This window comes from Heterodontus francisci, chromosome 41, assembly GCF_036365525.1.
Source record: "Heterodontus francisci isolate sHetFra1 chromosome 41, sHetFra1.hap1, whole genome shotgun sequence".
Classification (NCBI taxonomy): Eukaryota; Metazoa; Chordata; class Chondrichthyes; order Heterodontiformes; family Heterodontidae; genus Heterodontus; species Heterodontus francisci.
This window is the reverse complement of record NC_090411.1, coordinates 26,841,579-26,858,967: the sequence shown is the minus strand read 5'-3', so window position 1 is coordinate 26,858,967 and position 17,389 is coordinate 26,841,579. Positions and strand designations below refer to the sequence as shown.

At 44.9% G+C, this 17,389-nt stretch overlaps 1 protein-coding gene across 4 annotated transcripts in view; it reads left to right on the top strand.

Moving 5' to 3' along the window:
* The window catches only part of tmem150b (transmembrane protein 150B), a 33,571-nt gene extending 17,358 nt beyond the window's left edge, over positions 1-16,213 (top strand). For 2 of the 4 annotated variants that reach the window (XM_068020007.1, XM_068020008.1), the window contains 4 exons: positions 2,406-2,473; positions 3,805-3,910; positions 7,890-8,067; positions 13,146-16,213. In XM_068020007.1, coding sequence (XP_067876108.1) covers positions 2,406-2,473; positions 3,805-3,910; positions 7,890-8,067; positions 13,146-13,330 — 537 coding nt within the window. In that variant the 3' untranslated portion in view covers positions 13,331-16,213. Of the gene's footprint in view, positions 1-2,405; positions 2,474-3,782; positions 3,911-7,889; positions 8,068-13,145 lie in introns of all 4 variants that reach the window. The other 2 variants (XM_068020005.1, XM_068020006.1) reach the window with 1 other exon arrangement.
* The last annotated feature ends 1,176 nt before the right edge of the window (positions 16,214-17,389 follow it).

Below are 17,389 nucleotides of genomic sequence, written 5' to 3'. Positions count from 1 at the left end.
CACAATGAGTGAGACCCTTGCAGGAGTGTAGTGCAGGGCACCACCTGACAAGTCCAGGCACCGGAACCAGATAATCAGAAGCCTGATGGTGCAATGGGTGATGCCCTGCACCTGCGGCAATCCAGCGATGGATGAATGTTGTTAACAAGCTCATTGTCAGCTTGTTGAGGGCCAGTTTGGGATTTTGGTGGGGCCGCACCGGTCGCACCTTGGATCAGGGACAGACCAGGTGCATGGAGGTGGCAACACAGTGGCGAGCCAGTCACGGCCACACCATGATATTCAGTGGGCCCATAAAAGGAGCACTGCTGAGAGGGCCATTCAACCATTGGCGCCCAAGGAACATCGAGTGTGCACAGGTTGCGGGGACAGTAGTCTGTACACACATTGGGCAACAGTGGTGGAAAGCAAAACCCTCTGCCCCCTGTGCCTGCAAGGCCGCGTCCGTCTGAAATTGAATGTACTGTCCAGCTCTCGCAAATAGGGCATCAGTGACCTGTGAGATGTAATTGTGTGGTGGCACCACGGTCTACAGTTTATCCTTGGAAGGAGCCAGAGGCAAAGAAGTTCAAGGCCACAGTGACTTTGATGGCTACTGGCAGGCATGGCGAACAGTGCTGCAAGGTGTGAAGTCCTCTGTGATGAGGACACAAATCTCAGCGAATATCTGCCTGAATAGGCGCAGTCTCCAGCGGCAATGGTTCTCGAAATGTCCAGGTAGCTCCATCTTCGGCGGTACACCCTATGATGAGGGTATGGCCTCTGTTGCCCTCCTACCCCTTATTCCTCTCGTCTGCCCTCCTCATGCCTCAAGCTGCGCCTCTGCTGCTGCTGAAGTTGATTCTCATAGCCACTGGGACCAATATCTCAGCATCATTCTCCCATTACCAGCTTCTGCTTTCCTTGTGCTCAGCTGGACTCCCCATAATATCTGGAAGCCTTACCCCCTCCTCTAATGCCCCGGTGATGCCAGCAGGGTGACCACCACTGTTGCCCAATGTGTGTACAGACTACTGTCCCCGCAACCTGTGCACACTCGATGTTCCTTGGGCGCCAATGGTTGAATGGCCCTCTCAGCAGTGCTCCTTTTATGGGCCCACTGAATATCATGGTGTGGCCGTGACTGGCTCGCCACTGTGTTGCCACCTCCATGCACCTGGTCTGTCCCTGATCCAAGGTGCGACCGGTGCGGCCCCACCAAAATCCCAAACTGGCCCTCAACAAGCTGACAATGAGCTTGTTAACAACATTAATTGGCCTTGTCTCCAAATCGGGCAGGTTTCTGGGTCCCGCCTTTCCCTGTCCTGAGGAAAGTCGCTGGCGGCTGGAACCGCAACGTGAAACCAGAACACTGGCTATTTTTAGTACCCACCTCTGACCCTACCTCATCGGGACCTACAAATCCTGCCCTTGGGATTTGCTGATGGATATTCTCTGCAAGTCTTACAAGATATTCCATTATTGCTAGCACTTAATCACCTAGAAAAGCAAGGTGTGCCAGACCTTAGGTGTCGACATCACTGTCACATTGCTTCCCCATAAAGTAACTAGCAGTCCCAACTCCACACGACCAATGATGTTCCCCAGAGGGATCATCCTCGTTTACCTCCCTCCCATTTTCGCTCCTTCTGTCCTGAAGACACTCACTGCTGCCTCGGAATGATTCTAGAGGCACCATAAATCCTGCAACACCATGGCCAAATACCCAGTCTTAATATGCGAGCCCAGATGGAGGGTGTCAGCAGGGTATTATACCATGGAGAGTGGGTGGACGTCACCCCCACCTTTTCAGCCCAGTGCCAGGAGCTCCACCTCCTCCACAAAAATCCAGCGCCTGGTCTCCATATTAAAGAAGGAAATTTCAGAAAAGATTTACAAAGATAATACCAGAACCGGGACAGTATAACTAACAGGAAAGACTAAACAGGACTGGGCTCTTTTCTCTAATAAAGAGAAAGCTGAGGGGTGACCTGATAAATATCATTAAAATATGAAGGGATTCGATAGGGCAGACACAGAGAAGATGTTTCTATTTGTGGGGGAGTCTAAAGCTAAGGGACATAAATATATGATAGTCACCAATCAACCCAATAGGGAATTCAAGAGAAACATCTTTACTCAGAATGTGGAACTCACTACCTCATGGAGTGGTGGTGAATAGCATGGATACATTTAAGGGGAAGCTGAAGAAGCACACGAGGGAGAAAGGAATAGAAGGTTTTTCCAATAGGGTGAGATGAAGTAGGGTGAGAGGAGGTACGTATGGAGCAGAAGCACCTGCACCGACCTGTTGGGCCGAATGGCCTGTTTCTGTGCTGCAAATTCTGTAATTCTACGTAATGTAAGTTACAGCTAGCTGGCTGAATGAAAAAGGCTTCATCTTTGACTTTCTGTTCTCTCCTCAGTATCTGTGGGGCAGAACCTCCCCAGAGTTGCATTTTTGGCCAAATCATGAACATCGGGGCTTTTCTGGGTGAGTAGGTCTTGGACACGATCTTCAATTGTGTTTTCTTTGAGAACATGCGGAGAACTATTTTGATTGCAATTAACGAAGGCACGTTATTGCGCCAGGGTTTAGCGAGGGACTGAGGCACAGAGTCTGTAAAGAGCACAGGATCAATTGTTGGTAACTGCTGGGTTACCCAATGATAAAACGGAAGCAGCCTGGCTAGGATTGCCAACTTTGGCTGGATGTTCTCCTTGTGGTTTCATCCACATGATTTCCTGCCTCCAACCACCCGCCCCTACACTCCCGCTATCGGTCACCCGGCATGCCCATCCTTGCGGCATCCTGCTTCCTCAAACCAATTGGAAAGCAAAAAGACTCTTCATTCCCTGATTGGATGGTACTTGACTACCAGTCAAATAGCCTTTTTCCCATCTCCAATAACTTTTATAACGAATAGATAGTTCAAAGAAAATGGAGGAGAAAAACACTTTTTGAGTTTCCCCTATGATTTATGTCCAGGGTTTGCTCAAAGCAGTGCCCTGGAGATTAATCTTCTGTTCTTGGAGACTCTATACCAATTCTGGAGGGTTGGCAACCTTAGGCTGGACTACAGTTGACCTCAAGGAGGGAAATTCCTCTCCTTGATCCTATGATCACCAGTGATAGGTGTCATAGCTTAGATGACTCATTTCCCATCTGCTTGCATTGCCTCCTGCTCTATGTGGCAGTCTCTTGCAAGATAAGAGATAGTCACGTAAGATAGTCACCAGAAATCCAATAGGGAATTCAAAAGAAACTTCTTTACCCAAGGAGTGGCGAGAATGTGTCTCTTGCTATCACAGGGAATGGTTGAAGTGAATCGTATAGATGCATTTATTGGGAAGCTGGACAAGCATTTGAGGGAGAAGGGAATGGAGGGTTAGGAGGCTCGAGTGGAGCATAAGTGCTAGCATGGATGGGTTGGGCCAAATGGCCTGTTTCTGAATATCCTATGTCGTCGCACAAATGTTGGAAAGAGGAATCTGAGAGGTTTGTTATAAAGAAAGACCGACTAGAAAGAACTTACATTTATATAGTACCTTTCATGACCTCAGGATGTGCCAAAGCATTTTACAGCCAATGAAGTACACGTGAAGTGTAGTTACTGTAGTAGCAGCAGACAATTTGAGCGCAGCAAGCTCCCACGAACAGCAGTGTGATAACGGCCGGATCATCTTTGTTTAAGTGCTGGGGATTTTCTCTCATCATCTAAAAGAGGTTACATTGTGAGTAATCTTGCTTATTTTTAATGTTTGTTTGTTTTTTTTAAGTTGGTCTTTCTCATTCTTTGCAGTTACTTGGGTTTGTGTCATCAGGTACCAACAAGTGATTGACTACGGATACCAGTCTTCCCTAAACATCGTCAGTCTGGTGGCCGGCTGCTTGTGTGCTGTGGGGGCGTCTTTGGTGGGGAATTTTCAGGTAACTAACTTCATTGGACTCCAGCGCAGCATCAGAAGTGGGGAGGTAGATTGCAGTAGGGGAATAGTTCAGGTTGAATGGGTAGACTCTTGCTGGGTTACTGTTCCACCGATGGCAGCTGCCATTCCTGATAATCGAGCATGGATAATGACTGCATATGTACAAAAGACCAGCTGTTCCCCACACTCATGATTTCCAGAGCATCCGGAGACAGAGTGTGGGTGTCACTGGCAAAGCCAGTCATTTATTGCCCATTAATAATTATGCTCGAGATGGTGGTGGTGAACAAACTGCTGATCCATTGCTGTCTTCACTTCAGCAAAATACCCAAAAGCATTAGCAACACAAGTCCTGTTCTTTAACAGATGTACTTAATAAAAAACAAAAATGCCATTGCATGATCTATGAAAGGAAACCCCAACTTCCCTTTCCCGCCCCCCTCCACTCTCCTTCCTGTTTTTTCACCCCCTTTTTTTGTCTTGAACAAAGTGGTTCTGATACCCCCATATTCCCATTCTGAAGATATCTCTAATTCTTGAAAAATATTTCCCTTCCATTTCTGTGCCACTCTTTTTTAATTCGTTCATGGGATGTGGGTGTTGCTGGCAAGGCCAGCATTTATTGCCCATCCCTAATTGCCCTTGAGAAGGTTGTGGTGAGCTGCCTTCTTCACAACTGAGTGGCTTACTAGGCCATTTCAGAGGGCAGTTAAGAGTTGACCACAGTGCTGTAGGTTTGGAGTCACATGTCGGCCTGACCAGGGAAAAGCATATAATTGTGCAAAGTTGAGTGGCAGTTCATTTGATTGGTCAGAATATAAAGAGCAGCAGAGAATGACTAAATGGTTAATCAGGAGAAAGAAATTAGAGTATGCGAGGAAGCTAACTAGAGATGTAAAAACATAGCTAGAGTTTCTACAGGTATTTAAAAAGGAAAATAGTAAGTAAAGTGAGTGTTTGTCCTCTAAAGAGTGAGAATGGGAGTTAATAGTAGATAATAAGGAAATGGCGGATGAAATGAGCAAATATTTTGCTTCTGTCTTCACTATAGAGGATACAAAAATCATTCCAGTAATAACTGTAAATCAGGAGGTGGAAGGAAGAGAGGAACTTGGTGAAATTACAGGCACCAGGGAAATGGTACTGAGCAAACTGATGGAGCTGCGGACTGACAAGTCCCCGGGTCCAGATGGGCTTCATCCTAGGTTCTTAAAAGAGGTGGCTAATGAGGTAGTAGATGTGTTGGTGTTAATTTTTCAAAATTCTCTGGATTCTGGAAAGGTTCCATCAGACTGGAAAGTAGTAAATATAACCCCTCTATTCAAGAAGATTGAGTGGTGGGGGGGAGTCAGAAAACTGGTAACTATAGGCCATTAGGCTTGATGTCTATTATGGGGAATGTGTTAGAATCGACCATTAAGGAGGCTATAGCTGGGCACTTAGAAAAACTCAAGGTCATTGGGAATAGTCAGCATGGTTTTGTGAAAGGGAAATCATGTTTAAACAATTTATTGGAGTTCTTTGAAGGATTAACAGGCGCTGTGGATAAAGGGGAGCCAGTTGACGTACTGTACTTGGATTTCGAGAAGCATTTGACAAGATGCCACATAAAAGGTTATTGCGCAAAGTAGGAGCTCATGGCGTAGGGGGTAACATATTAGCGTGGATAGAAAATTGGCTCTGGCAGAAAACAGAGAGTATGCATAAATAGGTCCTTTTCTGATCGTCAGGATGTGATGAGTGGAGTCCTGCAGGGGTCTGTGCTGGGGCCTCAACTTTTTACAATTTATATCAATGACTTAGATGAGGGGAGCGATGGCGTGGTAGTGAAATTTGCAGGTGACACAAAAATGGGTAGGAAAATATGTTGTGAAGAGGACATAAAGAGGTTGCAGACCGATATAGATAGGTTGAGTGAGTGGGCAAAATCTGGTAGATGGAGCATGTGGGAAAATGTGAAGTTGTTCACTTTGGCAGGAAGAGCGCACAGGGGCGCTGTGATTAGCACTGCAGCCTCACAGCTCCAGCGACCCAGGTTTGGTTCTAGGTACTGCCTGTGCGGAGTTTGCAAGTTCTCCCTGTGCTCGTGTGGGTTTCCGGTGGGTGCTCTGGTTTCCTCCCACAGCAAAAGACTTGCAGGTTGATAGGTAAATTGGCCATAGTAAATTGCCCCTAGTGTAGGTAGGTGGTGGGGATGTGGTAGGGAATATGGGATTAATGTAGGATTAGTATAAATGGGTGGTTGTTGGTGGGCACAGACTCGGTGCGCTGAAGGGCCTGTTTCAGTGCTGTATCTCTCTATGACTCTAAGAATAAAAAAGCAGAATATTACTTAAACAGAGAATGACTGCAGAGCTCCAAAGTACAGAGGGATCTAGGTGTTCTAGTGTATGAGTCACAAAAAGTTAGTATGCAGGTAAAGCAAATAATAAAGAAGGCTAATGGAATGCTATCCTTTATTTATGTGAGAGGAATTGAAAATAAAAGTAAGGATGTTATGCTTCAGTCGTACAGGACATTGGTGAGACCACATCTCGAATACTGTGTGCAGTTTTGGTCTCCTTATTTAAGGAAGGATGTAAATGCATTGGAGGCAGTTCAGAGGAGGTTTACTAGATTGATAACTGGAATGAGTGGGTTGTCTTATAAGGAAGGCTTGGACAGACTGGGCTTGTTTTCAATGGAGTTTGGAAGAGTGGGGAGACTTGCTTGAAGTATATAAGATCTTGAATGGTCTTGACAATGTGGATGTGGAAAGGATGTTTCCTCTTGTGGGTGAGTCTAGAACTGGGGCGCGCGATTTTAAAATTCAGAGTTGCCCTTATTAGGACAGAGATGAGGAGAAGTTTTTTCTCTGAGGGTTGTGTGACTTTGGAACTCTCTGCCTCAGAAGGTGGTGGAGGCGGGGGCATAGAATATTTTTAAGGTAGATAGATTCTTTTTAGGCAAGGGAATCAAAGGTTATCGGGGAATATGGGATTAATGTAGGATTAGTATAAATGGGTGGTAGTTGGTGGGCACTGACTCGGTGCGCCGAAGGGCCTGTTTCAGTGCTGTATCTCTCTATGACTCTAAGAATACCTTCAAAGGTAGATGGGAGAGTGGAATTTGAGACACAAACAGATCAGCCATAATCTTATTGAATGGCGGAGCAGGCTCGAGGGGCCGAATGGCCTACTTCTGCTCCTAATTCGTACGTTTGTATGCAAGGACAGCAGATTTCCTTCCCTAAAGAACATTAGTGAACCAGATGGGTTTTTACAACAATCTTAAAGTTCAATGGTCATTATTACTGATGCTAGCATTTATATAGCTCCTTTCACAACCACCGGACATCTCAAAGTGCTTTACAGCCAATGGTGTACTTGTTGAAGTGTAGTCACAGTTGTAACGTAGGAAATGCAGCAGCCAATTTGCTCACAGCAAGGTCCTCAAACAGCAATGAGGTAATAACCAGCTCATCTGTTTTTGTGATGTGGGTTGAGGACAGCACTGCAGAGATAAGCCCCCTTGCTGTTCTTTGAAATAGTGCAAATGGGATCTTTTACCTCCACCTGAGAAAGGCCTCAGTTTAATGCCTCAGCCAAAAGATGGCACCTCCAACAGTGCAGCACTCTCTCAGTAATGCACTGGAACGTCAGCCTTGATTTTTGTGCTTAAGTCCTGGAGCCAGACTTGAACCCAGAATCTTCAGACTCAGGTGTGAGTGCTACCAACTGAGCCATGGCTGACACATTATTGCTGGTCATGTTTCTTGCTTTCCTTTATTTTCTCTCTTGGGAACTTTCCAATTGAGTCCACAAAGCGATGGGTGGTCTCTTGGTTGGCATAACGGGATGGTGCTACATAGTTAATTATTGGCTGGTTACATAACATCACTCTTCTTCAAGTAGTTAAACTCATTACCATAGGAGGGAGAAAAACAAAAAAACCCACAAACTCCACCAGAACACTAACCTCTACATTTATTTTCTCAACAGACCGTCAACCAGATTTACGTGCACTTGGTGGGGGCCTTTCTCACGTTCTTTATTGGCAATCTCTACTTCTGGCTGCAGGTGGTACTTACCTATAAGATAAAACCAAAGCACGGAGGGAAGTGGATTGGCCCAGTACGGATAATCTGCAGCCTCGTATGCACTGTCTGCCTCATCCTGTGTATCCTTTAGCCATAAGGCAATAGGTCGATTAGCATTATCAATGATCAGGAAGACTGTGTTCAAATCTGACCCAGGCGAGAAGGGGTGATGCTGGCCCCTTTCTCTGATGAGGAGCTCAGTGGGTCAGACAGACATATCTTCTCAGGGACCTGATCCAATTGGCACGCAAAGCTCCCCCAGTGGCTTCATGGGTAAATTCACCATGTGATGTGATGGCAAGCCTTACAGACCAGAAGGCCTCAGGCTCCGAAGCTGGTCTTGAGTTAACTGCTTTCAGCAGCCGTAGTAACTGTGCAATTGTCCTCTATGCCCCAGGACTAGAGGGACAGTGGGGGAAAAAATCAGCTAAAATTCCTGCTTATGTTTGCTATCCCTTTTTGACCCCTGCTGGAAGAGGCGCTTCTGAGGACATTTGGATATGTTTGAGTACAAAGAGAAGTAAGGGATATGGGGGATAGAGTGGGAAAGTCGGGTTGAGGTAGATCAGTCATGAATGGTGGAGCAGGCTCGAGGGGGAGAATGGCCCATTCCTGCTCCTATTTCTTGTGTTCTTATGGGCATTTGGCTGTGATATCCCACAGGATGATCACTGCTGGGCTCGCAAATGGGCATTTAGGCATGGTTCTGGACAGTGCCCAGGGACCACACAAGATTTAAATTATTCCTTTTGTTGAAGAAGACACAACTTTTGTCTCAATATTAATCTTTAGATCTGGTTGAGTCCTTCACCTCTGCTGGAGAGAGGATGAGAAACCAATGTTCAGGCCGTCTCCATCTGCATGCCCTTTTGCCACTGGGAGATATGAATGGTGACAGGAACAATAAACGCCCACCACCCACAATCCTGATTTCCTCACACACTGCAGGGGATGGAATGGCCTCTAACTGGTGCCTCTACTCTTGGCAAATCCCAGATTGCCGGACTGAGCCCATTATCTTACTGCTCCATTGAGTTCATTGAGGGCTGAGTGGTAGACACACAATGTATTACACAGAATTTACTGTGCAGAAACAGGCCATTCAGCGCAACTGGTCTATGCTGTTTATGCTCAACATAAGCCTTGTCCCATCCCTCTTCATCTAACCCTATCAGCTTAATCTTCTATTCCCTTCTCCTCATGTGCTCATCTAGCTTCCAATTAAATGCATCTATGCTATTCACCTCATCTACTCTTTGTGATAGCGAGTTCCACATTCTAACCACTCTCTGGGTAATGAAGTTTCTCCCGAATTCCCTGTTGGATTTATTAGTGATTATTGTATATTTATGGCCCCTAGATTGGACTCTCCATAAAATAATTTTTTTTTCTCTGTCCACCCCATCAAACCCTTTCAGAATCATTAAGACCCCCATCAGGCCACCTCTCAGCCTTCTCTTCTCGACAGAAAACAGCCTCAGCCTGTTCAATGTTGTAAAATACCATCATATTATGATCGCTGATGCTGGTGGACCCCATTGTGGTTCCTGGTGAACACATCCATAACAAGTGTTGGCTGCTCGAGGAACTCCAGCTCAGAGTTGATGAGCCGGAGTCTGAGCTTCGGACACTGCGACACATCAGGGAGGGGGAGAGTTACCTGGATGCTGTGCTTCAGGAGGCAGTCACACCCCTTAACTACCTTGAATTTGGCCAGTGGTCAGGGACAGGAAGGTGTGACTATGAGTGAGGCAGGTAAAGGGATCCAGGAGGTAATGCTGCAGGAGCCTCAGCCATTGTCCTTGTCTAACAGGTTCAAGATTCTTGCTCCCTTTTTTGGACGAGAGCAGGGACTGTAGGGAGGATGAGCAAACTGACCACAGCACCATGGTACAGGGAGCCATTCAAGTGGGGGGAGAAAAGAGAAATGTAGTCGTAATCGGGGATAGTATAGTTAGGGGCATAGACACTGTTCTCTGTGGCCAGGATCGAGAGTCCCGAAGACTCTGTTGCCTACCTGGTGTCAGGGTTTGGGATATCATCTAGGCTTTAGAGGAACTTGGAGTGGGAGGAGAAAGATCCAGTTGTCGAGGTCCCCGTAGGTACCAATGATATAGGTAGAACAAGGTTAGAGATTCTGCTGAGGGAATATGAGCAGCTAGGGGCTAAAATTAAAAAGCAGAACCAAAAAGGTAATAATCTCCGGATTACTACCTGAGCCACAAGCAAATTGGCACAGGGTCAATAAGATTAAAGAGGTAAATGCATGGCTCAAAGATTGGTGTGGGAGAAATGGGTTCGAATTCGTGGGACATTGGCACCAGTACTGGGGAAGGAGGGTTCAGGAGTGGTCCCTCTGGACTGGAAAGTTGCACATGTCACTCCACTTTTTAAGAAGGGTGAAAGGAGGAACCAAGGAAATTACAGACCAGTTAGCCTGACATCTGTGGTGGGCAAGTTGCTGGAATCTAATCAAGGATAGGGTGACTGAACACCTAGAAAAAATTCAGTTAATCAGGGACAGCCAGCATAGATTCATGATGGGAAGGTTATGTCTGACAAATCTCACTGAATTTTTTGAAGAGGTGACTAAGGTAGTGAACAGGGGAATGTCTATGGATGTTATTTATATGGACTTCCAGAAGGCATTTGATAAAGTCCCACGTAAGAGACTGTTAACTAACATAGAAGCCCATGGAGTTGAGGGCAAATTATTAACATGGTTAGGGAGTTGGTCGAGTGGTAGGCGACAGAGAGTGGGGATAATGGGTAAGTACTCTGATTGGCAGGATGTGACTAGTGGTCTCCGCAGGGATCTGTGTTGGGGCCTCAATTATTCACATTATTCATTAATGACTTGGATGATGGCATAGTAAGTCATATATCCAAATTTGCTGACGATACAAAGTTAGGCGGCATTGTAGACAGTCTAGATGATTGCAATTTTATGCTAAGAGATATTGACAGACTAGGTGAGTGGGCAAAACTGTGGCAGATAGATTTCAATGCAGGCAAGTGTGAGATTATCCATTTTGGACCAAAAAAGGATAGAGCAGGGTACTTTCTAAATGGGAAGAGGTTAAGTACAATGGATGTCCAAAGAGACATCCACTTTAAAGAGGATCTTTAAAATGCCACGAGGAAGTGAAGAAAATAATCAAAAAGGCTAATGGAATGCTAGCCTTTATATCCAGAGGATTGGAGTATAAAGACACAGAGGTTATGCTGCAGCTGTACAAAACCCTGGTTAGACCCCACGGAGTACTGTGAGCAGTTCTGGGCACCACACCTTAGGAAGGATATATCGGCCTTGGAAGGAGTGCAACGTAGGTTTACAAGAATGATACCTGGACTACAGGGGTTAAGTTACGAGGAGAAATTACACAAATTAGGCCTGTTTTCGCTAGAATTTAGAAGGTTAAGGGGTGATCTGATAGAAGTCTTCAAGATATTAACAGGAAAAAACAGGTTAGATAAAGATAAACTATTTCCACTGGTTGGAGATTCTAAAATTAGGGGGCATGGTCTAAAAATTAGGACCAGACCTTTCAGGAGAGATGTTAAGAAACACTTCTTCATGCAAAGGGTGGTAGAGGTTTGGAACTCTCTCCCACAAACAGCAGTTGAAGCTAGAACAGTTGTGAATTTTAAATCTGAGATAGATAGATTTTTGTTAAGCAAAGATATTAAGGGATACGGGCCAAAGGCAGGTATATGGAGTTAGGCCGCGGGTCAGGCATGATCTCATTCAATGGCGGGACAGGCTCGAGGAGCTGAATGGCCTACTCCTGTTCCCATCTTCCTATGTTCCTAGTATAGCCTGCTCTGGTATTGTGCAACGAGATAGGATTAATTAATGACCTCAGTGAAGGTGCCCCTAGGCATCAGCCATCATAATATGATTGGTTAATATGATAAGTTTAAGTGAGTGGGCAAAGATCTGGCAAATGGAGTATAATGTGGGAAAATGTGTAATTGTCCATTTTGGCAGCAAAAATAAAAAAGCACATTATCTAAACGGTGAGAGATTGCAGAGCTCTGTGATGCAGAAAGTTCTAGGTCTCCTAGTGCATGAATCACAAAAGGTTAGTATTTAGGTACAGCAAGTAATTAGGAAAGTTAATAGATCATATTTTGCAAGGGGGATTGAATACAAAAGTAGGGAGTTATGCTACAGTTATAAAGGGCATTGGTGAGACCACATCTGGAGTACTGTTTACAGTATTGGTCTCCTTATTTAAGGAAGGATGTAAATGCATTGGAAGCATTCGGAGAAGGTTTACTAGACTAATACCTGAAATGGGTAGGTTGTCTTACAAGGAAAGATTGGACAGGCTAGGCTTGTATCCGCTGGAGTTTAGAAGAGTAAGAGGCAACTTAATTGAAATAAAAGATTCCGAGTGCTCTTGTCTGGGTGGATGTGGAAAGGATGTTTCCCCTTGTGGGAGAATCTAACACTAGGGGTCACTGTTTAAAAATAAGGGGTCATCTCAAAAGGCAGTGGAAGCGGAGCCTTTGAATATTTTTAAGGCAGAGGTAGATAGATTCTTGATAAACAAGGGGGTGAAAGGTTATCAGGGTCGGAGGGAAAGTGGAGTTGAGGTTGCAATCAGAGCAGACATGGTCTTAATGAATGGTGGAGCAGGCTTGAGGGGCCGAGTGGCCTGCTCCTAATTCGTATGTTTGTATCTTGTTGCACTGAACTATGCAGAGCAGGAAGGTTACGAATTTGACCCTTGCTCTGTGCTGTTCGCCACGTTGAACCACTTGCCTATCTTGTTCCACCTGGCTTCTGATAGGGTAGAGATAGGAGAGAGAGAAATGAGGGTGGGTGACGAAATGAGCTGTTGTTCCCACTTTTAATGGCACCATACTGACTCCTATACATAAATGAACATCTAGGAGGTCAAGAGATCATGTTTATCTGTGACCCATCACCTACACCTTATACAGACAACCAAGCCTCCTGATACCATCTTGGTTCACGCATGAATGTCAGGTAGTTGATACGAGATACAAGAGATGAGCCTGCAGTTGTGGAATAGTCACCCCAATAGCGAGTCAGGAGATAATTGGGAGAGAAAGCCACCGTTTTGTACATGGTAATCTGGAAAATAAAATAAACTCCTTGATGCTGTTTCCTTGACCATCACACCAGTGTTGCTGCTCCACTACTGGAAGAGGAGAACAGCAGCAGCGATATGCGAGTGGATTGCTGGAATGGTTCTCCTCCTTCTCTTTGGGCTCTTTGCGGTGGATTTTCAGCACATTGATGGTCAATACTTCCACGTAATGCGGGAAAGGGCCACAATTCAAAACTCAACCACCACATTGGAGTTATAGCAGGAGCCATATTGGACAGCAGTACAGTTTTGCTTTAAGAAAAAACATTTGATAGAGTTTGATCGGTCTCTTTCGCTGCTCGGTGGGTCGTGAAGCCCCTTGGAATGATTTACCACACTCCCATGATGCAGCTTGGGACATTTTATTACATTAAAAGGTGCTATATAAATGCAGGTTGTTGTAGGGTTAAAAAAATGCATGCAAAGCATAGGCTGATTCCAGTCACAAGTGCATCTCAGAATTAGGGAAAAAAATCAGTCATGATTGATATCCTTCTGCATGTTTTTATCCAGTTTGATTAATCTGCATTCACTGAGTCTAGTCATCTCTATATGAAGTTAAAATACAGCTCAGTCATGATCAATTGAATAGAGGAACAGGGGCTGAATGGCCTCCGTCTGTTCTTATGAATCAAGAAAGAACTCATGAAATTGTTACGGTGAACTGACTGCGAGGGGTTACTGTGCCTGACAGTGTGAGGGTGGTGAACCTGTGGAATTCTCTACCGCAGAAGGCAGTGGAGGCCAAGTCATTAAATATATTCAAGAAGGAGATAGATATATTTCTTAATGCCAAAGGGATCAAGGGATATGGGGAGAATGCGGGAACAGGGTAACTGAATTAGACAATCAGCCATGATCTTTTTTGAATGGCAGAGTAGGCCCGAAGGCCTACTCCTGCTCCTATTTTCTATGTTTCTATGACAGCAATAGAGATAGAAATGCATTGCCATGGCATCTTTCATAATATCAGGATGTCCCAAAATACTTTACAACAGCTGAGTACTTTTGAATTGTACTCGCTGTAGTAATGTAGGAAGCACAACAGCTCATTTATTTATATACCCGTAATCTAGGAAAATGGCCCAAAGCGCTTCATAGAACAGAAGAAAATTTGACTCCAAGCCACATAAGGAGATATTAGGGCAACTAACCAAAGACAAAGAGGTAGATTTAAATAAACAGAGTATTAAAGGAGGAGAGAACGGGAAAGAGGTTTAAAGAGGAAATTGTAGAGCTTAGGGCCTCAGCAGCTGAAGCCATGGACGCCAATGTTGGGTGATGAAAATTGGGGACGCGCAAAATGCCAGAATTGGAGTAATGTAGAGATCTCGGAGATTGTAGGGCTGGAGGAGGCTACAAAGATAGGGAGGGGAGAGGAGAGGACAGGAAGGGACTTGAAAACAAGCATGGGGATTTTAAAATTAAAGGCATTGCCGGACCAATGTAGGTTGGTGAGCACATGGATGATGGGTAAAATAGCCAATTTGTGCAGAGCAAGATCCCACAATGTGATAATGACCAAAGAACCTGTTTCTGATGTTGACGGAAGGGTAAAATTGATTGGGACACTGGGGAGAACTCCCCAGCTCTTCAGAATAGTGCCATGGGATCTTTTAAGTCCACCTGAGAGGGCAGATGGGGTCTTGTGGGTTAACATCTCATCCAAAAGATGACACTTCAGCACTGCAACTGGAATATCAACCTGGATTTTGTCGTGATGCAGCCAGAGACACAGAAACCCTCCCAAGTGGGAGGGTTTATTGAGCATAAGGACTTGCTGAAATTGACACCTCAAGGAAGCTGGATTAATGCCAATACCATCATTGAGCAGGGTTCATAGGTCATGTGCTTGTTACCTCAGCTCCTTCTTAATGTCAAAGTTCAATGACTCCTTCCATCCAGTTCTTCTAATGTTATCAACCCACCCTTAAATGACATTTAGTAATACGAGCAGGTATATAGGGGACAATTAAGTTCAATGACCGTTGTTAGTAACATGACTTCTTCTAAAGACGCATGTGAAGACTTGCCACTAACTGAGATAGCAGTTGTAAAACAAGCAGTCCTCACCCACCTGCCCTGCTCCTTCTGTAGGCTAATCCACATCACCAGTTGAGGCTGCCAAGACCATATGTAGAGGACCAAATGTACAGTACTTGCCAAATATTCTAAAAAATGTAAACTAGGAGACACTAAAATTTTGTGTACAACATTAAAAATCTGCTTATCTTGCAATTGTTAAGAAAAGTAACTGGAAAATAACTTGATCAGTGTATTTATGTAATTTATATATTGTCCAACAGCTTGCAGTTTCTGTTCAGTGGAATTTATTGCATGATTTGCACACGCATTTAAATCCAGCCAAGGAAGAAGTCTGATTTGAGTAGAATGAGACCTTTCATGGAACAGCACAGTAGAGGAGGCAACCACTCGACCCTTCATGTCTGTGCCAGCTCCTTTGAAGAGCCACTCAGTTCCTGACCCCAGCTCTTTCCCCATTGTTTATTTAGAGATACAGCACTGAAAAAGGCCCTTCGGCCCACCGAGTCTGTGCCAACCAACAACCACCCATTTTATACTAACCCTACAGTAATCCCATATTCCCTACCACCTATCTACACTAGGGGCAATTTACAACAGCCAATTTACCTATCACCTGCAAGTCTTTGGTGGTGGGAGGAAACCGGAGCATCCGGCGAAAACCCACGCGGTCACAGGGAGAACTTGCAAACTCCGCACAGGCAGTACCCAGAATCGAAACCGGGTCCCTGGAGCTGTGAGGCTGCAGTGCTAACCACTGTGCCACCCTAAATAATCTTGCAATTTTTTTTTCCTCCTTCAAGTATTTATCCAGCTCCCTCCCATCTTCTGATCTCTGCTGAGGAATGACTAAACATATAGTAAGTTTTGCCCGACTGCTCTTTCCTGTGGTGTAGCCCATAGACTCCATCTTGAACTCTAGTGCTAAGGTGGAGTGGGAACTCACTGCTGAGGGAAATCACCTGCTTCTACCACCTGGCAGTTGGCAAAAAATAGCCCACCACTGCAGTATCTGCCGACAAGTGTTTCTTTGACAGTGTCTCAAAAAATGGTTATGCTACAAGCTTTAAAGAATAAACTTTTTCCAACATTGAGTTCCTGTGTCAACATGATTTGCTATTTTCTGATTGTAGCATTATTCCTTTTACACATTTATACTGTGGAACTGCTTTGTACAGGATGACCGACTTGTTGCTTTTGAGTTCTGACACTCAGCCCTCAGGTCAACATGATTCAGGCCTCTGCACTCAGGTTTGGAAAGGACTATTCTTAACACTTATCTTATTGGTGACTAAACCCCTAAATCTGTATTGACAACTTGAGATATCAGCAAGTTAACAGCAACATGGATTTAAAGTTTATAAAATTAAGAGAAACTATTCTTCTGGTGGATGGAGTCCAGTTAAGTTTCTTGACCAGCCATATAAATAGTGTGGCTACAAGAACACATCAGAGGCTGGGAATTCTGTGGTGAGTGACTCAGCTCCTGACTCCCTAAAGCCTGTCCACCATCTACAAGGCACAAGCCAGGAGTGTGATGGAATACTCCACTTGCCTGGATGAGTGCAGCTCCAACAAACACTCAAGAATCTCAACATCATCCAGGACAAAGCAGTTTGCTTGATTGGTACCCCATCCACTGCCTTAAACATTCACTCCCTCCATCACCAGAGCACCACACCTACAGGCTACAAGATGCATTTCAGCAACCCAAGGCTTCTTTGTTATCACCTTCCAAACCCATAAACTCTTACCTTACCTCTTGAAGGAAGGAGGCACCAAGCCCATGGGAACACCACCACCTGCAAATCCCCCTCCAAGTCACTCACCATACTGACTTGGATGGTATCGCTGTTCCTTCACTGCATCCGAGCAAAAATCCTGGAACTTCCTCCCTTCCCTATGGGAGCACCTTTGCCACAAGAACTACAGCAGTTCAAGGCAGCTGCTCACCAACTTCAAGGGCAATTACAGATGGGCAATGAATGCTGGCCTCACCAGCGATGCCATGAATAAATAATTAAAAAAGCAAAGGGGGTGCAACCTTAAATTTAGAGCTAGGCTGTTCAGGAGTGATGTCAGGAAGCATTTCACATAGAAGCAAATGGAAATCTAGAACTCACCTAGAAAAATTATGAGGCTGGGCGGTCAATTGAAATTTCAAAAGTGAGATTGATGTGCTTCTTTAGCAAGGTTAAGGGTTATGGAGGGCAAATGGAGTCATGATACAAATCAT